Source organism: Hippopotamus amphibius, chromosome 14 (genome assembly GCF_030028045.1).
Source record: "Hippopotamus amphibius kiboko isolate mHipAmp2 chromosome 14, mHipAmp2.hap2, whole genome shotgun sequence".
NCBI classification, from domain to species: domain Eukaryota; kingdom Metazoa; phylum Chordata; class Mammalia; order Artiodactyla; family Hippopotamidae; genus Hippopotamus; species Hippopotamus amphibius.
Genome location: NC_080199.1, coordinates 18,378,729 through 18,406,110, shown reverse-complemented (window position 1 = coordinate 18,406,110; position 27,382 = coordinate 18,378,729). Strand labels below are relative to the sequence as shown.

General features: G+C 39.1%; 1 protein-coding gene across 1 annotated transcript in view; it reads left to right on the top strand.

Annotated features, from left to right (window-relative positions):
* The window catches only part of GPC6 (glypican 6), a 1,066,366-nt gene that overhangs the window by 943,278 nt on the left and 95,706 nt on the right, over positions 1 to 27,382 (top strand). Inside the window, exon 5 of the mRNA XM_057707663.1 lies at positions 11,226 to 11,356. Within this exon, the coding sequence (XP_057563646.1) occupies positions 11,226 to 11,356 (131 nt within the window). The remainder of the gene's footprint in view (positions 1 to 11,225; positions 11,357 to 27,382) is intronic.

Below are 27,382 nucleotides of genomic sequence, written 5' to 3'. Positions count from 1 at the left end.
CTTGGAATTTAATAAGTAAATAAAATATCGAGTAAGCACAGTGATACTATCTGAGTAATTTAGATGCTTGGTGTAATAGATGGAGTGAGAGAGGACAATGATTTTGGGTTCAGGGGCTGCTGTTTACATTGAATGATTTGCTATCCTTCTTTGGGTCTAGTTTCCTAAAAAGTCCACAGGATAGTACAAATCAACCCACTACATACCAAAACCCTATAGAAGACTTTAGGGACATAAAGATAAAGATGCACTTCTTCTCTTAGAAAGATCTTTAAGAAATAAATTCTGTGTTTCATTGTCAAGGCAAAGACTGATCGCTTGATGTGAGTTATTTGAACATTGCTAGCTACAAATAACATAAAAATTATTCATATGAAGAATCGGCAATAAAAATTTAAATAAAGGGTTATAGTTGGTAGTATACACTTTGATGTCCATCAAATTCGTGATTTACAAGGCCCACTCTTTCTGACTTGTGATGTAACTAAACATCTCAAAGATATAACATAGCAGTGAGATGATGCTTGCGTGAATATATTATATTTTTATGAAATGCAATGCATCATTCTACTAAAAAGAAACCAACGTCTGAAAATGAGTCCTGTAGATTCTAATTTCTGTACTATGCTAGGACTACTAGTGAAGTACTTTCCCCCCACAATTTGCATTTCCTTTTACAGTGTGGAAGCAAAATAAGCCTCTTTGTTTGCACTGGTTTCGGAATTAAATTAGTTTGTATATTTGTTCTGTCCTCCTCTTCCTGGATTTGGTTTCAAAGTAAATAGTTATTTTCATTAAATTCTCTTTTATTTGGCTTTAGCTCTTTAGTTACTGGAATTATTCTGGGTGGCTGTCCCTGTTTTATTTTTCAATCAGATATCTGTTCACTGCTTTAAATGGCATTTAATTGGTTTCACTCCCATTTTCTATTATTTCCCTCAGTTTGTGGTACTATGATTTCTTTAGCTAGATCTTACCCCTGCCAAGGTCTGATCTTTTTTAAAGGTATTTTTTTTAAGTACTTAAACACCATACAGGGTTGGTAAAATAGGAAAAAGGTGATCAACAATTTGATATTTAGTGAACGTGGACAAATTGCAGGGAAGAAACAAAAATGACATTTATCACAGAGCTTGTTTTGAAAGTTAAAAATGGCAAACGTGGAGTCTTGAGAAACAGCAAGAAATACCTTGTTTGTAAAAACCAAAAATGTCAACATTTTTTTTAGATTAACCTAGAAATGACCTCTGACAGGAAGAAAACCAGCCATACTTTTCAATTTCAAGAGAAAAGATCTAAAAAGTTATTTCTACCTAATAAAAAAGTACAATAAGATTCTAAATTCCCACAGAAACTCTTCATATACCTTATAAGACATCAAAAGCTATCAAGGGCCTATTTATCTTGTAGGCCAGCACTAATAAAGTTTTGTGGGCGTTTTTGATGCTGTGTGTGGCGAGGAGTAAAGAGGGGGAGTTTTAGGGCGGAGGGAGGGGAGGAAGTTAGATCTTATTAAGTTACAGAAGAAAATACAAGAAGATTTTAAAATTTTGTGTCAATAATTCATTTAACAGATGTTCATTTAACAACTCTTAGGATCTGAGTATTGTTCTAGGGGATGAGACTGCCGAAGTGAACAACAAAAAGGAAGTCCCTGTCCTCTTGAGGATTACGTAGCAGTGGGGAAAAGAGGAACAGTAGCTAATATACATAAAATATATATACATAAAAGAATTCGGCAAATATTAAGTGAAGAATAAAGCAAGAGTGACTGGGAGTTTGTAGGCTAGTTAGAGAAGGTTTTTCTGAGAAGTGTCGTTTGGGTAGAGACCTAAAGAAAATAAGAGACTGAAGGAATAAACAGTAAGTACAAAGGTCCTGGGGCAGGAGAGGGTCTGGCATGTATTCAAGGAACACAGGGAACCTAGCGAGTGATAATATGCATGGTAATAGATTAGGTCATAGAGGTGAACTTGGAAAGGAGAAAGCCTGTATAAATATGATGCAAGATTAAAACAGTTTAAACAAATGATTGATAAAAGTGACTATAAAAATTTAAAACTTCTGTGTAGCAAAAGTTACCATGAATGAAGTCAAAAGATAAATAGCAACTAGGGGGAAAAGGTAATTCATGTCACCCAAGGGCTGGTATCTTTAATGTATTTTTTTCAAAAAGAAATTCCTTTATATCAATATGAAAAAAATCAATAATCCAACAGAAAAATACGTGAACAAAGAATAGGAAGAGAAAAAGTAATTGTAATGGCTTTTAAACATATTAAAGGATGTTCAGCCTTACTGATAATGAGGGAAATTCAAGTTAAAACCACACTGGGATGCAATTTCTTACCCTATCAGATTGGCAAAGATCCAAGCATTTGATCTTAACGCCATCTAAAAGTTTGAGTCTTAGAGAGCCAGACACGGTCATGCATTGCTCTTGGGAATGTAAACAGGTAGGTACAGCCTTTACAGGCAAAGCTTCAGCACTAAGCATCAGCATTTTAAACACCCATATCTTTGACCCGGAAGTTTGACTTGTAAGACTTGAATCCAACAAATTTATTTGCACACGTGCTAAATGAATTACATAAAAGGATATTCACTGTGGCATTATTTGTAACAGCAGGAAACCGCAGGACATGTTGAGTAGTGAGAAATAAATTAGAAGCGCAGGGTGGAGTCTGATTATGAGGCTCTTTTTAAACTTGAACCTTTGGAAGTTCTTGAGCAGATAAAATGAGAACAGGCTGTGTTTAGAACAACTTGTGTGTCATCGATTTCAGGTTGGCTTGGGTGTGTGGGGGACCTCGCAACAACTTGAGTGTCATTGAAAGAGTTCTGATGGTGCTCAGAGTGGGACGGAGACCAGCTTAAGGAGGGCCTTTCTTATACCAGGCGAAGAGGTTCAGACTTTATCCTGAAGGCAGTGGCAACCTTTAGAACGAGGCAGTGACCTCATCAGATTTGCATTTTTAAAAGACAGCTCTGCTGGCAATGTCAGCGAAGAGATTACAGCGCAGCAAAGCCAGAAGTGAAGAGAGTGATTAGTGTGAAAAATAAGAAATATAGTCCAGAGGGGGAAACATATTCTCCCTGTCTGTCAGTTCTTATGAATCAAAATTGTACAAATGAAAATGTCTTAACTGTAGAATTGCCTTAAAAATCAAAAACAAAAAACTTTTTTTAACTCTTGTCATTTTGAGGGTTTCATGGAGGCAGCTGCGTACTTTAATATTACAGTTTGTTTTATATCAGTTATATACCTACAGAACTGTAAATTGTTTTTAATTAAAATTGTCTTTAATAAGGAAAAACAGAAAAACAAAAGAGACTCTAAAAAGGGCATGGACCTTCTGAATGGGGAAGTTCAGTTCTCTACTCTCAAGGCTACACTTTCTTCTGGTTATTCAGGTCCTGTCTGCCTGCTAGGGTGTATCCCTCAGTCCCCCCAGCTGGGCTCTCTTTCCAGGCCTCTCCTGAAATATGTTCCCATCCAAGATGTCATGAGCATTTTAATTAATTGATTTGAGTGGAAGCAAAGGCTATGTATACTCAGTGTGTCCATCACCAGCAAGCTACAGTGTAAAGCAGAGCCTTCCAATACTTCCATGTCTTGAAAGGCTCATAAAAGAGCCTATATATAAACACTGGAGCAGGTTATTATTATTATTATTATTATTATTTATTGTTATTACTATTATTGATGAGTAACTGGGTACCGATGAATTAATGTACCAGGGTGCTTTATAAATTGCTTGATTTTTTAAAAAATTCTTTTGTCTGCTTCTCAGTGGGAAAAAAATCTTGGGTAAGCTAAAACAGTGGTGCTGCAGATGTAAGAAAGGGTGAGCATTGCTTCTAAAGAAAAGCAAAGCTGGGCACTATGGACTTCTGATAAAAGAAGAAAGTAGATTGTGCTTATAGATTTCACTTTTCGAAGAGTAGATTATTAGGACAAATTTAAAAGACTTAATGAGAACTTTGAAAGGACATGTTATTATCTTAATTCAAACATCCCTCAAAGAAAGAAAAATACTTTTTTAATGTTCATGTATTACATCTTTGTCAGTTCAAAAAGGTTCTAAACATCATGAAGTTGGCAACCATGGACTGCTTCTGTGCCGCCCCTGCCACCAATTCATTGTGACATAGTGACGCTCCTTGGCACATAACAAATACCTATGAGGTTAAGTTGAGCTTATTTCAATGGAATTTTCATTTTTTTCCAGCTTTATCGAGATACAAGTGACATGTACCATTGTGTAAGTTTAAGGTGTATGACGATGATTTAATACACAGATACGTAGCAAAATAATTATCACAATAACGTTAGCTAACATCCAGCCGCTCACATAGTTACCATTTGTGTGTATGTTTATATGTGGTGAGAACTTTTAAGATTTACTCTCTGAGCAACTTTCAAGTATTCAATACAATTCTGCTAAGTATATTCACCATGCTGTCCACCACGTCCCCAGGACTTACTCATGTAACTGGAAGTTTGTACCTTTTGACCACCTCCATCCATTCCCCCTCCCCTCCACAAATGAATTTTCAAACTTATTTCTACTCTAATGTTACATATAACAAGATTAATAATATCTCATTGTAAAAGAAAGCCTTTCTCTTCTTGCCTCCCCTAAAAAACATTTTGAAAATCATTCTCTTCCAGGTTAAAATCAGTAGCATTCAACAAAGTCGTTTCTGATTTTACATCTCCTTTTTTCAAAAAAATAAATTTAAAAGATATGTCCAATCATATGAAATCCTACTTAATATTTATATCCTAGAAGAATAAAACCTTCGGAAGTCCCTGCAGCAAGATAGTTTTAATCCAGTGCCATCCAGAGATCAGAGATAATGTCTGGCTTCTTGTGTCAGAGGCTTTGCTCTATAAAGTCAAGTACTTAAAAAAAACCCAGATCTTTACCTTCTTGCAAACCTGTGCTGTATCTCCCTCTCTCTCTCTCTCTCTCATGCTCTCATCCCAGGAGAAACATATCTAAATCTGAGGCTAGCTGCTGTGCATTTGGTGTGCTGTAACGCTGTATCAAAACACAATGCAGACGTAGAACAAGTCTTTTTGTATATTCCCTTTAGGGCAACGTTTTATTTTTTCATGACTATTACAGTGGTTGTAAACCGGGGTTACATCAATAATGTTAAATTTGTCAAATATTAATTGACCAGGGCTCTAAATAATTTAAGCCCTGTCAAATAAATTACAGGAAAAATATCTCTGAGTATTTTGCAAATATTGTAATTTGGCTGCTCCAGTTTTCTATTGCTGCAAAATAAATTATCCCCACGTGTAGCGGCTTAAAATAACAGCCATAGCGTTATAAACCACAGTACAGTGGATGAGCAATTTGGGAGGCCTCAGCTGGCTGATTCTTCTGCCCCACGTGGTGTTGGCTGCAGTGACTACGTGGTAATCAGCCGGCAGATGGGCTGGTCTAAATGGCCTCACTCACATGTCTGGCACCCTGGCAGGAGTCTCAGTCCATTGGAGCTGCTATAACAAAAGTATCATAGACTGAGTGGCTTAAACAGAAAACATTTCTCTCTCACAGTTCTGCATGCTGGGACGTCCTGGGTGAGGCCGATTCTGTGTCTGGTGAAGCCTGCTTCCTGATCCATAGACTGCCATCCTCTCACTGTGTTCTCACGTGATGAAAAGGACAAGGGCGCTCTCTGGGTCTCTTTTATAAGGGCACTAATCCCATTCATGAGGGCTCAGCCCTTGTGACTTAATCACCCCCCAAAGGCCCCACCTCCAAAACCGTCACCTTGGGGATTAAGTTTCAGCACGTGAATTACGTCGAGGACACAGATATTTTGTTTCTAACAGCAAGGGTGGCTGGAAATCTGGGCCCAGCAGGGACTGTCCCCTGGAGTGCCTACCTGTGGCCAGCCCAGTGTGGTGATCTCAGAGTAGAGGCTCACAAGAGAGAAAGGAGAAGCTGCAGTCTCTTAACTACCTGCTCTGAAAACTGACAGCTTCCTTTCCACCGTATGCTATTAGTCACAGCGGTGACAGAGCCCACCCAGATTCAAGGGGATGGAACATAAACCCCACCTCTCAATGGGAAGTGAGTCAAAGACTTTGTAGTGATCTTTAATTGGCAAAGGGACACCTTGTGAGAAAATAATACAGCTTTGTATCTCTTGGTAATGAACTCATCCATCAAAAAGCAGCTATTATCAAAACACTGATTTAACATACAAAAGAACACCAGCTATACATCTTAAAGTCATCCGTGTGCCTTTTACTCCCTTACTCCTCACATCAATTGCTGTCAATACTTCCACCAAAGTATCTTGCCATTTAGTCCTCTCCTTTCTGCTCCCACTGCCCAGAGTTAGTGCCTTACAGCAGCTAAACTTTGTTGTGTGCCAGGCATTGGGCTAACAACTTTACAGGAACTATATCATTTGATTCCCTAATGCACCACTATTAGGTAGATTGTCATAATCTCCACTTCATAGATGAAGAAAATGGGCCTCTGTGAGTGAAGTAACACATATTATCTCTCAGGCATTTAATGGACAAACCCAAATGCAAACCCAGGCACCTGACTCCATTTAACCAGAGTCAGGTTTCCTCACTTCTAACCAGAAAGTCCATGCTGACATGAGCAGAATGCCTTGACCTAGAGGTACAGCTTTACCTGCAGGCTTTGAGGGGACACTTTCTTGCTGAGCTGCTATACATGCCTCTTGTGCTAACAGGGTCATCACATCTCTCTGTGCATCGGAACCTCATGCTGAGATACCAGTTACTTCTAATCCATCTAAATGTTATTCTACATTTAGAAACAAAAGTTATGTATACTGCTTGAGCGAGACAATAGTCCTTTGTTTAAAGAGAAACAAAATGTGGACAACACAGGAGATATGTACAGAAAGGACTGACTGATCATTAGCTGACATACTAGAACTGCCCTGGTTTAATTGGCAATAGATAACAGCTCTAAGAGCACACTTAAAAATAATGTTCCAAATATTTCAAACTATAAATGGCACGAAGATAATTAAGATAGCACAGGATGGCAGCCTCTGGAGGAAATTATGGCCATGTTATGACTTAATTGGTTTCAGAGAAACTTACCAACTACTGCCTTGGTGTCGTAAAAGTATTCTGTGTTTTCTCTGCTTTGGAAGGAGGCATGGCTTCCCCAGCCCCAAAGGAGAGAAAAGGTTCTCCTGATACCTGGGGAGCTTGACTGGTGACAGACTTGCCCAGCAGGTGGGAAGCAAAGCAGTCAAGCAGGGATGCGCTTGGCTGCTCAGTGGACCACGGATGACCACGCAGACCCTCTTGCCATCTGGGGTCCGGGGCCCGAGGAAGAGCCACCATCCGCTTGCAGGCCTGCTCTCAGTCCCAGGGCTGAGGACTCTGGCCTTCCACTGCCACTTTCTCACCTTGTGATGTGTGTAAACTAGACTCCTAAAGGCAGTTGCTGTGAGTGTGACCCTTTATAGAGGAAATGCAAAATATTAGAGGAATTTTCTGAAAAGCTGCTTTTCTTTTTGGGACCCTGGGGAATCCACCGTATATATTTAGAACAATGGGACAGGAGAAGTGACTGGGCGGAGGGATGATTATGTCATAGGGAGACATATATTTTTAAAAAAGTTTTCCTACATATGGTCGTCTATATAACACGTTATTTGTGTAGGTTTATCTGACCTTCTATCAACTAACTTATTTTCACAAACAACTCTGAGATAGAAAACTATAAGCCCAGAAAACCACTATTTACATCCTTCTGCCAGCCTTCCTCTCACTCTAACCAAAAACCTGGGTATGGGTATAATCAGTGCATACATGTGATTTTATCCAGATATTTCCCACACAATTTTATCTGAGCTTTTCCAGGAGAATGCATGTATTTCTTTATAAAAGTAACACAGTGTTTCAATATATTGGTGTACATTTACACTAGTTAATGATTTATCAACAGGTAATTTGATTGATTAATAAGAACTTCTGTAGTTGATCAGCACAAAGTCATTACTGTTCTTTGTGTGTATGTGGTAAAAAACACATAACATGAAATCTACCCTCTTAACAAATGTTTAAGTGTACAATACAGTATTGTTAGCTACATGCACATTACTACTCTTAACGATGGTTCTGATGTTTTGAGCCAGTCTATATTGGCCTTTGAGTCTTCAGAGGAGAATCTAATTTTACTTAATAAGTGATTTTTAATGTATTTTTTAAAAATTAAATCAGATATCTTAAAGTAGCATTTTCTGACTGGTGATCTAAATTAAAAGAAAAATAAATAGATACATATATCTACATCAAAAATGTATCACCTTAAATTAGTTTATATAACAAAGCAAATGCATTGCGATAAAGAATGGAAATTCAGGGCCAAGCAATTTGAGTAAATGTGGCCCTTTGGTTACATATGTAATATACAGGATCATCAGTAGGATGGCCATTTTCCAAGGCCCAGCAGGCAATTGCTTGGGAGAGGGTCACCCTTATCATGACTGGGGTCAAAAAAGAAAAGTTGAGTTTGCAGATCCCAGAAGTTAAAAGGTGAGCTCCGTGGTAGAGGAGGAACAAGGAACCAACAGATTGAAAACACCAAAGAGAAACTTCTTGACTTTATGATACAAATCAAACAGCTTTGTGCCTTACCTATGGAAGGGAATGTCTGGCAGAGAAAGGACTGTTTTAATGTAAACAAGAGAACCATCTCAGAGGTATTTTAGATCCTGTAATCTCAGACTGTGACAGTTTGCTGAGTCCTTCTGATCCAACCCAAAGCTCGTCCTTTTTGCCCAGGGCACAACTGCCTACAGATTTCCGGTAGAGCTAACGTTATTACTATCTCAGCTCAACCCATTCATGTTGGATAAATATACTGTGATAGGCCAGTACCCTTTGTATAATGGTTTATGCAAACACTTGTCTAAAACACACAATTAAGTATCTCATAGTTATCAGTTCCTTTAACCGCATTTGTTGGATAACTCCATAGGGCCAATTCTTTTTCCTGTAGGAAGATTCCTTGTTCTTCTAGCAGGATACCTGCTCATCTGTCATAGTCAATCTTCATCAAAAAGCCTGTTGGAAAGTCTAACAGTAAAGGGCATTATTTTTTACAAATACACAAAATAGACATAAAGATATAAAGGAAACAGAGCAGCTCTCAGGCCACCTTTTAAAACCTTAAAGGAGAAAACATCTTTAATATCAAAATACTACAACCAAACAAGGTGCATCCTTTGTCCATATTGCCAGATGATTAGGTCATTAAGATCCAGAGAAATGACTGTTTTGTTGTAAGATCCTGATGTGGCATACACAGATAGGTCTGCATTAAGGGGAAAATCAGCAAATTTGTTGTTAGAGTTTTTTATGATTCCTTGTTCTCACTTAAGTTTTTCATGTTACTTGTGTCCATGAGAATAATATGGGATGGGTTATTGGCGAAGGGGGTGGGATAGCGGGACCTCGCTGATGCTCAGGTGCTACCCTGGAGGCGTTTAGTCTCGTTCATTCCATAGGGAGGCGATCAAGGACCCAGTTTTGAGGTCTGACTCAGAAAGCCAGTTGACAGTATAAAGGCTGATGTTTTCGCAAAGCCTGGTGCTCTTTAAATATGTGACTCTGCTTCCCAGACAGTACTATCTTATAAAAATTCATCTATCTTAAAAGGTTTCTCACTTGCCTAATTCATAACTACTTGTAATTCTGAAAAATTTTTGATGTTGGACTTTGGTTGAGCATGGAAGCATATGTAATAAAAATAAAATTTGATTTCCTCACACGAATACTATAAAGCAGCTACTATAAACAGCGTGTTACATTAATACTATATTACATTTAGAAAGCAGATTATACGATATCTGTGTGGTATATTTTCAGTTGCATGCTTAAAATATTCGTGCACAGAGGAAAGAAAAGAACAGGGCATATACCAAACTGGTTATAGTGTTATTCTGGGAAGTGGGATTGTGGGTATATTTCTTTCTTCATTTTTCTTTTCTATATTTTCTAAGTGTCTAATAATAAACATGTATTATTTTGAAAAGGGGCAGTGTTTTTAAGATTGGCCTCCAAGAGCTTTAACAATTGAAAAATGCGAGGCCTATTGCGTCTACATGTTAAAAGTCTAGGCTGCACCATCTCATATGGTAGCCACTGGTGCCAAGGGGGTATTTTTAATTATATTTAAATTAGTTAAAGGCAAATTACTTTATTAACCACTTAATCCTTCAGTCACATTAGCCACATTTCAAGTTTCAGCAGCCATATTTTCATCATCACAGAAAGTTCTAGTTGGCGGTCCTGGTGGAGACAAGTTACCAACCTATGCCCTGGATGCTAAAAACAAAACTGGGCCAGTTTGCAGCAGTGAAGGATGGGGCCTGTTGCCTCTTATGTTACTTACCATAGATGCTGGGAGACTCCTCATCTCAGGTCCCTTTTATACACCTCTCTGATCTGTGGCAGGATTGAGAACCCAGGGCAACTCACTCCTAACTCACAGCTTTTGCCGCCATATCACTATTAGCATCTCCTCCAGAAAACTAAAGCTTCCCAAGCAGAAATTTAGTTCGCTTCAGTTCAATATAATTTCATAAACATTTTTTGAAAACTTACAATGTGATAGGCACCATAATAAGCCTTGAATATGCAAAACCAACTAAGAGAAATTTCTCTTACTCCCCAAAGTGTTAAAAGCAGAAGGGCATGCTAGGTAGAGAGACAGCACCAAGCAGGGACAGGTCTGTCCTTCTTGGGAAGTCCAGAAATGCTTCATACACGTAGATATGCTCAAGTTGGGTCTTGACATTAGCGCATCCCCAAAACTCTCAAATCTTCAGTTCTTCAATATTCTCAATTTTCTCCACACTCCAGAAGAAAAGAGGTTAACTTCACTTTTGAACCTGACCTAATTTTGTTTTAGCTTCATTTGAAAGAGTTGGGTATATTCAACTCTCTTAATTTGAACTTATTCTCTCATTTTCAGGCCTGGTTCTGTATATGTAAAGTAATTTTAAACCTTCAAATGAAATAAAATAAAATACTCCTTTAAGATTGAGTCATCCATTCCATTTTGAACTATATGAAAGTGAATACAAAATTTGAACGAGTGGTCATTTTTCAGCCAGTCGTGTGGGAAGTGTTTGAACGCAGGTCAGAAGCTGGAGTTCCCAGTTCCCCAATAAATCATGTTCCTATATTTTAACAGATGCAATGCTCTTGGTGGCAGAGCGACTGGAAGGACCGTTCAACATTGAATCGGTCATGGACCCAATAGATGTCAAGATCTCTGAAGCCATTATGAACATGCAAGAGAACAGCATGCAGGTGTCTGCAAAGGTATTTGCCTCAGTCATTTGTCTACTAATAAGGAAAGTGCAGTAATCTAAAAATGAAGTAACTGGCTATGTTGGCTGGGATTATAAACTCTAATACGTTGTCCGTGAGCTTTTCCTGTCGTGTGACAAATTTGCTACTTCATTAAAACTGTCTAACAAAATGGCTTTGAGAAAGGAAGCAAGCTTTTAGTTTGCAGCTACTCAATCATGAAGAAATTATTGGCTGCTAAAAAGTTTCAGAGAGCCCCGAGTATATTGACTAATCCCTCACATTTGTGAGCAATTTGGGGGGAATTTTCTTTTTAATGGTTGAAATTTCTGCACACCCTCACCCCGTTCTCTCTCTCTAGGAACTTCTAATTATGTCTTCAGCTGCACAAACCAGGCAAATGTTCTCTACGTTCACCCATAAATTATTAAACATTCCATCTGACTTCCTTTTTTAAGACTATAATGCAATCCTCATTAATGAATCTTCAGAGGAAAATGCTGCTTTGTATGAAGTCAAACACACGTTTTTAAAAAATAGTGTATCTTTATAAATCAAATGAGACAGAGATTCTGGGTTTGAAGCTGCAGAACACAAATATCAAGTACACAATTTTTTTAATTTTTTTAAAATTTAAAAAATTTTTTATTGGAGTATAGTTGATTTACAATGTTATGTTAGTTTCAGGTGCACAGCAAAGTGAATCAGTTAGACATAGACATATATCCACTGTTTAAAAAATTCTTGTCCAATTATAGGCCATTGCAGAGTACTGAGTAGAGTTCCCTGTGCTGTACAGTAGGTCCTTGTTGGTTATCTATCTCATATACAGAAGTGTGTATATGTCCATCCCAGTCTTTCAGTTCATCCCTCCCCTCTTATTGCCTGGTAACCATAAGTTTTTCTTCTACATCTGTAACTCTGTTTCTGTTTTGTAGATAAGTTCATTTGTACTCTTCTTTTAGATTTTACATATAAGCGATATCATATGATCTTTGTCTTTGTCTGTCTGACTTACTTCACTCAGTATGACAATGTCTAGGTCCATCCATGTTCTGCGTGTGGCATTATTTCATTCTTTTTTATGGCTAAGTAATCTTCTATTGTATATATGTACCACATCTTCTTTATCCATTCCTCTGTTGGTGGACAGTTAGGTTGCTTCCATGTCCTCAGAATGGAAGAAAATATTTGCAAACAAAGCAACTAACAAGGGATTAATCTCCAAAATATTCAAACAGCTCATGCAACTCAATATCAAAAAAACAAACAACCTGGGACTTCCCTGGTACTCCAGTGGCTACGACTCCATGCTCACATGCAGGGATCCAGATCCCACATGACACAACTAAGGCGCACAGCCAAATAAATAAAGTATAAATATTAAAACAAACAAACAACCCAATCAGAAAAATGGGCAGAAGATCTAAATAGACATTTTTTCAAAGAAGACATACTGATGGCTAAGAAGCACATGAAAAGATGCTCAGCATCACTTATTATTAGAGAAATGCAAATCAAAACTGCAATGAGGTATCACCTCACACTGGTCAGAATGGCCATTACAAAAAAATCTAGAAACAATAAATGCTGGAGAGAGTGTGGAGAAAAATGCTGCACTGTTGGTGGGAAGGTAACCTGGTACATCCACTATGGAGAATAGTAGGGAGGTTCCTTGAAAAACTAAAAATAGAGCTACCATATGATCCAGCAATCCCACTCCTGGGCATATATCCAGAGAAAACTATGCTTCAAAAAAGACACATGAGGCTTCCCAGGTGGCGCAGTGGTTAAGAATCCGCCTGCCAATGCAGGGGACACGGGTTCATGCCCTGGTGCAGGAAGATCCCACATGCCGCGGAGCAACTAAGCCCATGTGCCACGACTACTGAGCCTGTGCTCTAGAGCCCGTGAGCCACAACTACTGAGTCCACGTGCTGCAACTGCTGAAGACCATGCACCTAGAGCCCGTGCTCTGCAAAGAGAAGCCATGTCAATGAGAAGCCCGTGCACCACAAGGAAGAGTAGCCCCCGCTCTCCACAACCACAGAAAGCCCAGACACAGCAACAAAGACCCAACACAGCCAACAAAATAAATAATAAAAATTAATTAATTAAAAAAAAAAAGAAGACACATTCACCTCAATGTTCATTACAGTACTATTTACAATAGCCAGGACATGGAAGTGCACAATTTTTATTTGTCCCCACACTGTTCAAAATAAATAGGACCCTCCTTAAGCAAATTTAAGTTTGCAATGAGTCTCCAGCCTTTCCTTCATCACCCCTTTAATCCACACTGATGACTACACAGTGCCCTTCTGTTCTTTTTACCAGCCTCCCTGTTCTGAAACACTAACCAAATCTGCGTCAGTCCTTTAAACCTGATGATGAAGTGATTGCATTTTAATTGAAAGTCATTCACACAAAAATATGTCAGGCAAAGAGTTGCATGTTTAGCTGTCTTCAATTCTTAAAGTCCTTTGTGAAAAAGATTTCAAATACAATCAAGGAGAAGGAGACAAGTGGTGGGAGGAAATTGAAGAGCAGAAAGAAATCCATGGAATCTGTCTAGGTCTCCTTGGCTGAGTGTGAATCCAACTAGCTTTGGGCTTTCAGGGTGCACTGGTACAAAGTAGGGTAAGAAAGAATCTTGCCTGGGCACTTTCTCTCTCTCCTTGGGAGACAGATGGGCTGAGAGTTTCACAGGCCTAGTTCTGGGTCTCAGTGAGCTTGGGTTAGCCTATCTAAAGAAGGACGCTCCAAACTGCCATCACCTGCTGGGAAAATAGCACATTTGGGGGTTTCATGGAAAACTATTTTCTTTCTTTCCTGTGGGAAAAAAAGGGCAATTATCTATCCCTCTCAAATCTATTGCCTAGAAACCAACTAATGTTTTGAGAGGCCAAATATGCCAGCAGTGCTTAAGTAACCAGGCTCTATGGTAACTGATGTTCAAAACGGCCCTAGAGAAGAGGGCATGGAAACACAAAAATGTCTGTAGTTTGAGACCATCACACACTTTTTAGAAGCAGAGGTTTCCATTGGTGTGTGTGCATATAGGCTCAAGTTTTTCTATTAAAAATTCTCCAAGAGGTCAGATAGACTCTCTTTCATACCAGAATGTGGATGAGACACTTTTATGGAAGTTGTCCAACTACATTATAATATTATGGCAGTTAATAAGGCATGCACTTTGAAAAAGACACACTTCTTTGTAAGAAATATCTAAATCAAGAATAGAAATGATGGGGAATTCCCTGGCAGTCCAGTGGTTAGGATTCAGCACTTTCACTGCCGTGGCCCAGGTTCAGTCCCCGGTCTGGGAACTAAGATCCTGCAAGCTGCACAGTGTGGGGAAAAAAAAAAGAATAGAAATAATGTAGAGCATATAAGAGTACATTCAAAGGAGGATACAGTCTGGAGGGTCATAAAACAGCAGTACCAAAAATCTCAAATAAGCTAGAAACCACAAAAAGATGTATTTGGTAGTCTTGATGTAGTGAAAAGGAGAGAGAGTAAGTTAAGGAACGGGGAGAGAGAGGAGGGCAGCTAAGCTCTGCAGGAACGAGAGATGGGAGGCAGGGTCTGATCTAGAGGACAGTATGGAGAAAGGACCAAAGCCAGCCTTTAATATAGTGGAGAGGTGGTAGGTTAGATGGTTGAAATTTGGATAAATTTAGCAGGAAATACCAACATTCTGCTGATGGAATGGACATGTTCTGAAAGAGGTTTTATTTCTTCAACGGAATGGAATTTGGAAATATGTAGTGTCGTTTTCCATATAAGGCACATCCATGAATTTAGGCGTGAACTAAAGTCTAAAATCTAACTAGGAACTGGACGGTTGAATTTTTCCTTTTGCCAAGGAACCCTCAGTCATTGTTGATAAAAAGTCTTATCAGATTTGAAATTCTGGGTCTCCAGACTTCAGATGGGCGTTCGCATGACCCGCGACTTGGTTAACTTCTGATAGCTGAGCTCCCTGTGAGGCCAGAAGCTATTTCCTAACTGGGGGGCTGGACGCCCTGAGAGGTGTAAAGCTTACAAATTAAAACGGCTTTTTACTCCAGGACACGACGGGCAACTTCTCCTTGGAAAATCATTTACCTTATTACAGCAGTTACTGATGGAAGTCATTCCCAGAGCCTGTTTGAGAAAAGGAGCAATGTGTTTGTAACTGCCAGCTACAGACGCACATGGTGAGAATAAATCTCACCGCTTGAACGCTTACTGCCAGGACTGTACTGTGCTTTACGTGGTTGATATTATGTAATATTTATAACAATGCTTGTGATGAGATGGATCTTCCCCCTTATTTTCCAGATAGAGAAACTAAGGCTTAGAAAAGTTAAGGAACATACAAAGGTCCATGGTGTGTGAAGGAGTACACAGAGGAATGTCTGGCTCCAGAGCCCACGTTGCTCATCTCTGCATTTTAATGATGCAGGTGTCTGCAAAGCCAATCCCACACAAGGACGGGATTCAGTAAACATTTGCTGAATAGATCAAGTGTTAAGAGAAATTTCAATAGCCTTCAGTAAAAACCTGCCAGAGACGGTAAGGAAACAGAGGAGGCAAAGCCACGAGGATTCAAGTTGTCTGTCTTTCTCTCTGATTTCCCTTTACAACTATACCTAATACTTCCCACCATGCTAAATGCTAATGAAATATTTCTCTTGTTAGCCTCATCATTCAACTTTCCTAGAGTTTTAGTAATACATTATAAAGTCTATTTTTTTCTCCCTTCTATCTGAAGGCAGAGATGAAGACATCAGTTTCATATATGAAATTCCCCTCCTCTAATGCAGTAATCCTCATTGTGTGTAGAGGAGTGGAAGAGTTCCTTTTTTTTTCTTAAGATTTATTAATTTATTTATTTATTGTAGGCTGCGTCGGGTCTTAGTCGCAGCACGCGGGCAATGCAGGTTTTCTCTTCTCTAGTTGAGGCGCATGGGCTTAGTTGTGGGATCTTAGTTCCCTGACCAGAGATCGAATCTGTGTCCCCTGCATTGTAAGGCGGGTTCTTTACCACTGGACCACCAGGGAAGTCCCAACAGCTCTTTTTTTTAATCGAGGTACTGCTGATGTACAATATTATGTAAGTTTCGGGTGTAGGAACAGCTAGCTTCTTGTACTGAATTACTGAGATTACAGATTAATGAAAAGATTTATCTTCACCATGTGTGTTCAGGCTCAAATCTTTGATCTGTTTTTATAGGTTTAGTCACATCCTTTTTCCTCTCCCAGTTAGCCCACAGGTAAGCTGTTTGAGGGTAAGGCATGTGGATATTCCTTTCAAAAAATACATTGGCTATTCCAAGTTGTATAATCAAGTTACAATATTTTGTTAATAACATTATGGCATTTATTTCAAACTCTTAATTTGTGTATCCTTTATATAATATTATATATTATGCAATTTATAACACATAATTATATTAACATATTATTTTTAAGACTAGGGATAATAGCATATTAAAACTTTTCTTGGTTCCTTTTTGCACAGTCATTAAGTACCAGTGACAACCACCATGATTACGATTGGTTGAGCACCTACTATATATCATTCCATAAATACCCTTCACATACCAGGAATGAGGAATATAGTAGAGGACAAAAGAGATTCTCTGTCAAGGGTCAGTCTCTTTTTAGATGCCTTATATATTTATTTCAAATCCTGTTGCAATCTTGTAAAGCATTCATTTCCTCATTTTATAAGTAAAGAATGTTAAATTTAGAGAGATTAAGTTGCTTGTCTGGGGTCAGGCAACTAAGAAGTGGCAGAGCTGGGATTGCAGCCGAGAACTGCCTGATCCAAAGAAAACGATTTTCCCAGCATGCCACTGTTTCCTTAGTGCGTATCTCCCCACCAGGACCAGATGTACTGCAGCACTGGAGGAACCAGCTGTCTAAGGGAAGATGGTTGCTTGAAACATGCTACTGGTGATGATACTAAGGATAAGTATTTCTAATCAGTAGGGAAACCTACTGAAGAGAAACACAAGTTGTTAGCTCTTCAAGCCACAACCAATGCTTATCACATTCACCAAGTTCAATCTTCATCAAAGACAGGAAAGGGTCCTCATTAGCCCAGCACTTCTGTTACCCACCCAAATCAAAGGAGTTCTGAACTTTGCAGGTTTGAGAAAATTCTCCAAAGTAAAGGAGAACAAAACTTGCTGAGTCTCTCTGCCTGTGAATTTCAGATGTGTTGATAATCTCCTTTCTATCCTATCAGGGAAAATGAAACTGATCTCACTATATATAATTTAACTGTATTAGGAATAATTTCAAACCTAATCCAGGAAAAGATTGGTTTGTCAGATATAATCTAAATTAAGAAGGGAGACTTATTAAATTCCAATTGAAACCGTCCATTCAATTAATTCTTATTACAGACAAGGGTAGAACCCATTACAGAAGAACAGCATGGCCTTCAGTTACTTAATTTTCTCCAGACAATTCTTTCTGAATCTACAGCTCAAATGAAGATGAAAAAACCTAAGAGAACAGAAAGGAGAATGTAATAATTTCTGCCTTTAGCTAATGGGTCTTAGTTTCCTCATCTGTAAAGAGAGAGGTTAATCTAAATGTCCCCTTTCCAGCTCTATCAGTTTATAGCTTTACGAACATTAGTTCTTTGGTAATGATTAGGTTTCTTTCTCCAACATCCACATATTTTTTCCCCCTCTGGATCTTTTTTCCTTTCAGAGCATTCAGGTATAAATAATATCTTGGGAGTTCACATGGAAAAAATATCTTGCTTCAGATATAAGAACATGAATTAGATTTAGTTCAAATAAGTACATTTCTATTCCAAGAGCATTTACCTTTCCTTTCTCTGAGCCCCTGTGTTCTGTGTGCCCTTCTTAAGGCAGTGGGCACATTATCCCTTGTGTTAAAGTTATTTGTATACTTATCTTCTCCTTCCCAGAATTATAAGTTATTTTACTAATTCATATTCTACAGGAAGCCATTCTAACATGCCATTTTACACATGGAAGCAAGAGTACATTTTGCCGAGTCGAATTCAGATCATGAAAGTATAATGCCAGAAAGACTTCAACAATGAGGGATAGAAAATATCTTAAATATACTTAAAGTTAGTCTTATATTCTTTAAAATAACATAAGCATTACAAGATCAGATTTTGGTATCAGATAGACCTGGGATCTGGTTTTTACTAGTTGTGTGACTTGGGGCAAATTATGTACCTGTCCAAACTCAATTAACTTACATTAAAAATGAGGATGCTAATAGTATATACTCGTAAGTTGTTTGAGAGTAAAATGATATAATCCATGTAAAATGCTTAGCATGGAATATGTCAAATCAAAACTACTCATCAAAGTCAAGTATTTTCATTGTTATTATTGAATATGCCTATGATATGTAAGTTCTAGAGAGCTTTGCCTCTGTGGTTTTGCCTCATCCGTGATGGCCTGTGAGCTTGTCTGTAGCATCTAAGATCAGAAGAGCAGATTTGAGAGTCACACACCTGCATCTGAATCCACTCATGCGTGGTGTTATTTTCAATGGCAGAGACTCACCTGGAAAGGGACATATACGTCTGCACGGCCTACGACATGGCACGTGGTACTGAGTAACATCATCAACAAGGCCTTCAGAGGAAAGCAGCCTTGAGGGCAGAGCGGGACGGATGGAGGTGATGACAGCACCCCAGCACTTGTCCACACCTGTTGGTGGCACCAATGCCAGCAGAGCAAAGGGTTTTAGAGAAATCTCATTGGCCTCAGCCTAACCTCACATTATTCTTACATGAAGAAGATAATTGGCCTACTCCCTTGACAAGTGGTTCCATCCCTTCTGCCTGATCTCTGAGGAAAAAGCAAATGGCCCTACACTTTATAAAGCTTTGAGTTCTGTTTCTAGTTCCGCTTTAGTTTTGTTTTGAGAAGAAAAGAGCAGATTCTAATGATATCCAAATTTGGAATCTTTTTTCTGTTTATTCAAATTTCAAAGCTTATATTCTGCCCTCCAGCTCTCACTTATAGTATTCCACCAAGAAGCAGTGACCTTGAGACCTCTTTGAGGCTTTGATTTCTTCATTTCTCTACAGAAAACCAGAATCTGTTTCTTTCCTGTTTATAACATCACTGGATCACAAAGCCAGGTTTTTCAGATGCTAGATACACGGAGGGGAAAAAGACACCCTTTTTTATAAAGTAAAATGAAGGTTTGAAAAAAATGCTTATGATGCATTTATAGGAAATGCATCCAAAGCAAACTAGTTTTAGCTTTCTTTCCAGGTAAAAGGTTTTTTTTTAAAAAAAAAAAATGTTTTTTCTCCTTTTGATGATAAAGGGAAACACTCCTGATTATCTCTAACCTTTGGAGATTTATCTCAAGATTTTCTTTCACTTTAACTTCAGGGCAAAAGATGAGAAGATTACATTTAATGAAGTCTACTCAAGAATAGGTGATTTGAAACTCACTTCAGTTTTTAACACTCAGTGTGTTCTTAGAAAAAGAGCAAGATACCCTCTTGCTTTCCTGAAAGAAAGTCTTCTTCCAACCTCCTCCCGCTTTTAAAGAGGAGAAACTGCTTTTTTAGAGCCATGCTTCCCATGTGTAGCAGATTACTGCATTAGAGGAATTTCAGTGGCCTCTGCCCAGTTTCACAGATACACAGTTAGCCCCAACTCTCAGCACTTTCTTTCTATTCCGGGCTCTGCAGTCTGGTTTGATCCTGATGGAGTCACTGCCCCAGCCAGCTCTTAGTTAAACGTGTGAAGGAGCTACCTCTGTGAGTTTATAGCAACTCTTTCTGCCAGAAAATTTGGAATTATATATGGCTTTCCGTAGGTCTTTTTTTTCTAACGCATTTTACACACCTCTTTTCTTTCACCTCCTTATTGTCCCAAAATGTATCTTAAATATGAGCCAAATAGTTGAAATACCCTTTGAAAATCAATCATTTCTTTATTGATACATGTAATCTGTTAACTAGACAAAGTGTTTCTAAAACATGGGGTTCTTAGGAGTGGGTGACAAAAAGAATTCTTGTGTAGAAAATTTGAAACGTTTCAGACACAGTTTTCTGGGTTAGCTACAGCGACGGTAGGAGTTTTCATCCCAGATCTCTCTCTAGCCCAGATTACTCTCCTGATTACACCTGTTTATCCAACTGTCTACTGCACACCGCCACCCACCACCTCAAACACACCTGTCCAAAACCCAGCTCATTGTCCTCCCGTAAACCCTTGCTTCCCCAGGGCTCTCCATCCCAGAGCACGCCCCCTCTCCCCCTCTCCTGTCCTAGCCAGACACCCGGCTGACCCCTCCACTCCCCCTTCCTTTTTGCCCTCACAGTCAGTCAATAATGAAATGCTTTAAAGAGTCATCCTAATATCTTTTGAATCCATCCACAGCGGCTCCCCTAATTTTATCATCTCACACACGGATTACAGCCTCCTAATTAATTCCCCGCCTTTGCCACACTCCAGCCCACTCCCGACGCTGCAGCCAGAGGAATTGCTGAAAATGCAAGTTTGTTTACATTACTCCCCTGCTTCATATCTGTCCATGGTTCCCCATGGCCATTCGAATAAAACCCAGACGTGTTTCTGCACGATGTAGTCCTCAGCCTGCCCCTCTGGGTCCACCACTCACCACTCTCCCCACTTTAAATTATTCAGGTAACTATTGAGCACCGAGCACAGGGCTAGACGCTGTGGACGTGGTGGTGAATAAGACCAACAACAGAGCCTGAGTCCTAATAGAAGTTTTAGTCTAGGAGGTGAGAGAACCTCTATGTGCTCCAGACATACGAAATGGCCCGGGCTCTGTTGCTCGGAAGAAGCATCCTGTCTCATCTCCAAGCATTTGCACATGCTGTTCCTCATCCTGGAACATTCTTTCTGTCACCTCCATCCCCCCATCCCAAATACACAGCATCCTCCAGGCATACTCTGACTATTTCTCCACTTCCCTGGCAAGATTCGGTGGTATACTGGGAAGTGTTTACACAACCAGCTCTGTGTGCAGAAAACATGCTAGTTTATAGTGTTTGCCAATTTCTGGGGTGTAAATTTCAAGCTACCAGGATGATGTCAACTGGGCACAGAGTAACACACCACAATGTAACATTTCCCCCTTTCACATCCACTTGGCATACATAACGGTAAGAGCACAGATGATGGTAAAATAATTAGGAAGTGATGATTTTTGAGTGTATATTGCCTTTATTTTGTTACAGTTTATATCACTTTAAGTTTATACAATTTAACTTTATAATCACTCTGTTTAGTGACTGGCTTGCAAAATTCCTGAAAATTTAACAAGTGGTTTTGTGAGCCAGTAAGAGACGGTTGCAGCACGTCATTGCCATGCTAGGACGCTTTCTCTGACTCTCCAGTCTGGGTTAGCTGTCTCTTGTGGGTGCTCCCATAGCATTTATTACATTCTACTGTAATTGCCTCATTTCTTATTAGAAGCCTCATGAGATCAGGGACATGTCCAGTTGCCACATCCCCAGCACCTAAGTCTGGCCTTAGGGACACTTTTCAAATTTCATTGAATGATAGTTTGAATGAATGGTAAAGAGCCAGGCTATTGAAATTTACATGCTTATGTAAATTCTGCAAAGTGATCTTAAAGAATTGCTTTAAACCTTATAAACAAACAGCATATGAAATAATCATTTAGTGAGGCCAACAGAGTTAGGGGTTTTTTTCTCCCCACACTCAAACTATGTCATGTTCAGTTCCTTGTTACTCCTCCCTGCTCACCATTTGGGAGGAAATAGCAAGGTGTTCTGCTGTTGAAAGAATGCAAAGCCTTCCAGGATAAAAAAAATCATCTTCTCCAGCAAAGATTCCAAATGAAAGGAATTTGCTTTTATTGAAGAAACGATTTTGAGAAGTATGCAACCCATCTGACAGATATTCTGGAAGCAAGCTGTGTAAGCATCAGGAGTAAATGTTTAAAACCTTGAAACTGATACAGTCACTGGCTTTTGAAAATCAAAGCCAATGAATGAAAAGCAGCCAAAACTGAAAGTGGTGACTTGACTTGATTCAGTCCAACCCAGAATTCTCTACACAGAATCCTGGACCCATTCAGGGACTTCGAGTTTGCCAGAGAACTTGGCTAAGGGACCATTGTAATCAATCTTTAAGGAAAGAAAAGCATGAATCAGAGAGCAAAGAAAAAGAGAGGAAGAGAAGGAGAGAGCAAGTGGGGGAGAGAGGGAAGAGAAGAGGAAAGAAGAGAGAGAAGCGGAGAGATGGCTCGGAGTCATAGGATGAAAGCCTGTTTTCTTGAAAGGCAATCCATCACGGAAATTGGCACACTAATGAAAGTAAAAAAAATAAAAATAAAAAATACTGATTTTTAAAATGTTTGTATGATGAGTGTAATGATTTTATACCTAAAGGAAGAAGTCATTATTAAAATATTTTAAGTTTACGTTCAAGAAAACACTTAAGATATTAGCAGATTGTTGTTAGGAGCCCGAAAAAAGTGTGCAAAAGTGAGGCGCTAGGGTGTCAGTTTAATCTTGTATCTCGGTGATGATGGAGCTCTCCTTGCTACTACTTCTAATGAAATGGGTTTTTTAATCTTTTAACTTACTCACATCTATTGACTGATGATATGTGGACATCCCCTTGACACCCATTTCAGTTTTCACGTTTCACTTCTGCTTGAGAAAGGGCTCCCAGCTCTAAACTGAACCTGGATGATCAGTGATTGGGCTGTGATACAACCGTGTGCAGGTGCTGCTGCTTACTGATTTGACGGGATGGGAGATGGGGAAACAGCCACTGCCTGAGATGTGAGCCCCTTTCTCTCCAGAAGACTTGCTCTCGGCTCACCCACTGACAGTCAGAGAGCCAAGCCTATTTTATACACAAAGTCTTCTGCTCTCTAATCTTCCCATCAAGCACAACGAGTAGCTATTATCAGATAATTGAGAAACCAGTTTTTTTAAAACAACAATGTCCTGTATAGCAGTTTCCTGCTACTGTATAGCAGAGGAAACTATATCCAATCTCCTGGGATAAACCATAATGGAAAAGAATATTTTAAAAAAGAATGTATATATGTGTAAAACTGAGTCACTTTGCTGTACAGCAGAGATTGGCACAACATTATAGAGCAACTATACTTCAATTTTTTAAAAAAGAAAAAAAAAAAAGATTGGATTTTTTTGTTCTAATTATCAGTGACACCAAGTTAGTGATATGGTTTTGCTTTAAGTTGGCACAGTAAATGGAGTAAAGAGATAGCTTTTGTTTTTTAATATGGATGGATGATTCATTGTATTTTCTGAAGCCTAAGGAAGAAGGGTTCAACTTTGATTTAGAGATAACTGACTGCTGAGATAAGTGTATGAAACACATAGCCCTGCATCTGGTCCATCATAGATACTGGATAAGTATTATTTGTCTTTCTTTCCCTGTCTTTTCTTTCTCATTGTAGAAATCCACCTCTTAATTGCCTTCAATAAATGTTTGCAAAAGGTGGAAATTATAACTAAACATTTAATTTATTCATAATCTTTCATTTCTGATTTTTTTAAACACACACTACGTGCTAGGAACTCTTACAGATTTTGGGATACAATAATAAACACATGTATAAGACCCTGAGCTGAAATTATTTGTGCATTACTCTGCACAGTCCCTTGATTTGATGTTACCTGTTATTGTCCTATTTAATTAGAGATGGTGTCAGTAAAATAATAATACAGCTTTTTAACCTCACTGGTTCAGTGTCTTTTCTAAGCATCATATTATTTTATCTTCACAACAGCCTTGAGATTTTGGGAAAACATATTACCCCCGGGTCACATAGGTATAAGGAGAAAGACCGAAACCAAGACTCCAAGCTTTTAGACTCTTACTGGTGACCTTCCTATTTCACTTGTCTCTCATGAAAATAATGGCCACGCTTGGACAAAATATATGTAGAGCCCATTAGATATGATAGCTTCTGTTTCCTTGGGAACAAATGGGATAGATTTGAATTCCCCAAGTGGTCATCTAACAAATAGTTCATTCATTAACACTCTAATATGAATTAGAATCTAATAAGTAAATAAAACATCACTTACTCTCAAAATATCAAGTCCAATTAAATCTAGGTAGCATGAACTGTCACCTCTACTAATATACAAGATTAGAGTTCTGTTTGCAAATTTCAGAATGATTTATGGGAATAGCAACATCTTTCCCACCAGAATAAAAACCCACTGAGTAGAAACTGAGAAGGTAAATTAAACACACACACACACACACACACACACACACACACACACATACAGGCTGAGATAGGACTGCTGTGCAGCCGTTGCTTCTCAGATTGCCAGTAATGACTTTGGTGAATGTATAATCAACCTGCAGAACATAAAGGAGACACAGAGGTAAAAGCTATGGATGCCTCTGAAAAAAGGCACATTATGTTATTTTATTTTAAGGAAATACATTAAAATGTTGCAATGTTCTTAAAGGAAAAATGCTTGTACTTGGAAACCTGAGACAGTACTCCAGCCTGTTCTCACCACACCCGTTCTCTTTCTTGTTTCTCCAAACAATAAAACGTCTCTTCTTTCTGCACTTTCTATCTTTAATGTCAGCTTCTTTCATCTCAGAATGCCAACATACTTCAGAGACGTTATCTTAGTAATCCTCTTAAGAGAGAGGATTCCTGAGCCAGATATCCTCCCGAAATCCACAGGAAGTCTGCTAGGTGGGAAGGATAATTCCTTTGTACATCTGTAGCATCTGTCTGCACTGGGGCTTCCAAATACTTTTCCAAATTATCGAGTTATCCCTTTCAACATTGCTTGGAGGGAGCCAGGCAGGAGGTAATACTGATTCTATTTCTTCAGGAAGCAGAGCTAATGATTTGTTCCACAGTGAGGTGGCTTAGCCTGCAGTCATATCCTCTGGAAAGTTCTGTTGTAAAGAGAAGAACTTTGGTGCTGAAAATAGTATTTCTTCTCTTGAGTTAAAGGGAGTGAGGAGCGGAATGGCTTCACAAGTACCTCTAGGTAAATGCAGTTACATCTGAATCACTTCTTCTCTTGACTACTTAAAGCAAACTTCCCAGTGTGTCCTGGTATGTTCCCTGGAACACCTTGTGGGAACTTCCTGGAGAACCCTTGGCCAGATAGTTTTGGGAAACACTACCAATGAGTTTCTCCTGTTTGACAAGTCAGAACACATGTTAGCCTGATGAAGCCCTGCTAAGGTACTGCATTTAACTTCAACACATGGAATCCATTGCTTATGTAACAGCTGTTAACAGCCTAGGAAATAATATTTTGTGGAAGACATTTAAGAAACAGCAGCCTAGACATTTTCCCCCCTTGAATCTCCTTACTCAGAAAACAGAACTGGAAAGAACCAATCACAGAATGATATAATTAGCTAATTATTATCAAGCACTTACTTTTCCAGACACTGGCTTCTGTCTTCCTGCTTTATGTATTTTTGCATTGTATCATCACAGCCTATCTGTGTGGTAAATAATATTATTATTCTCACTTGACAGAGGAGGACACTAAGGTTCGGGGAGGTCCTCTGAATGTTGACACGGCACTGGGCTGTCCTCAGCCCCTCCTGCCTCCTGTCTGCTTACCTGCCCTTGGTGACTGCAGCCAGTTTCAGGGTTTTAAGTACCACCTTCAGGCTAGTGATCCAGATCTGCATCTCTAGTCCTGACCACTCCTCGGGGAGAACCTTGATCTACAGACTCATTCAACCAAAGCCCCTCCCCCCTGCATTATTCCTCATCCATTTCTACCCTTATTCAAAATATAAAATACTGGGGTACCTATATCACCAGGAAGAAGGCTCAGTGGTCCTTCACAGTAATATATCCCTGGACCTCAGGAGCCACAGAACTTAGCCTAACTATCCTTCTGCTATAGCAGGCTCAGAAAATTGTCGGAGACAGTCCAAATGTTCTGCACGGGAATTCCTTTTGTCCACGCACCCATGTTTTAAAAATATCTTGTCTAGCCAGCAGGTTGCAAATATTTAAAATGAAATTATTAATTTTCACTTTGTGTGTCATCTGAGTTATTCGACAGATATACGTTATTTAAGATACATTCTCTACATGAGAATCACACAGGTGTTTTAAATCGTTCCCAAAGACACGGTAAGCTGATGCTCCGGTCTCCTTTGTGGGTTCTTTTTTAGGTTTTGTAAATTTCTGAAACACAGCTCTTGATCCTTAAGCTTGCCACTTCCACACTGAAGAATATCAATTCCCTTTTTCTAAGGGTAAACTAGATACTGTGTTGCAGGACCGTCACGATTCATAGCTTGACATATTGTGACAGATTTCTACGTAGGTTTCCACCTGGTTATGGGGTTAGGTGTTGTTTCCATAATAATTAGAAATCTGTGTCGTCTTCAGTTTGGATCATAAATCATAGAACAGCAATTTCTGCAATGAAATCATCTTCAAAATCCAAACCTGATATAAATAACTGAAAGCTACGAGCAGAAAGCTATATCGACTTACCTATGTTGTGTTGTTACAATTAACACTCTTCCAAAAAAACAAAAAAAAAATCAAACAAGTGGTAAGGTTTTCTGTTGCAATGAAATATCTCCCCTGGGGCACTAATATTCTTTCAGGGCATTTCTTGTTCCTTTGATTTAACTAAAGCCAGTGAGCCAGGTTCTTCCCAAAGGGCAAATTAAGAAGGTCTGTTAACTCTTTCGGTGCTCAGCTTCAAGAAATCTCTGCAAAGACATTAATATTGTTTTGCCCTAGGCTTTATGCTTTTTAAAAGTCAGCTGTCATTTTCGAAGCAATCCAAAATAGCACACTCAACCAAACCCCAGAGCTTCAGAAATGTTAATGCCCTCCATCAGCAGTGACCTTGCCACTGGGAGGTGATTTAGGCAGTAGGGAGAAAGGGGCCCGCTAGCTTTATCACACTGGTTTACACCATCGGCTTCCAAAATTGTGTGAGAGAAGAATAATCAATACTGTGTTAAAACCAATCTCGAAGAATGCCAAGACAAAGTGCTCCCACTCTGCAAAGTGCTG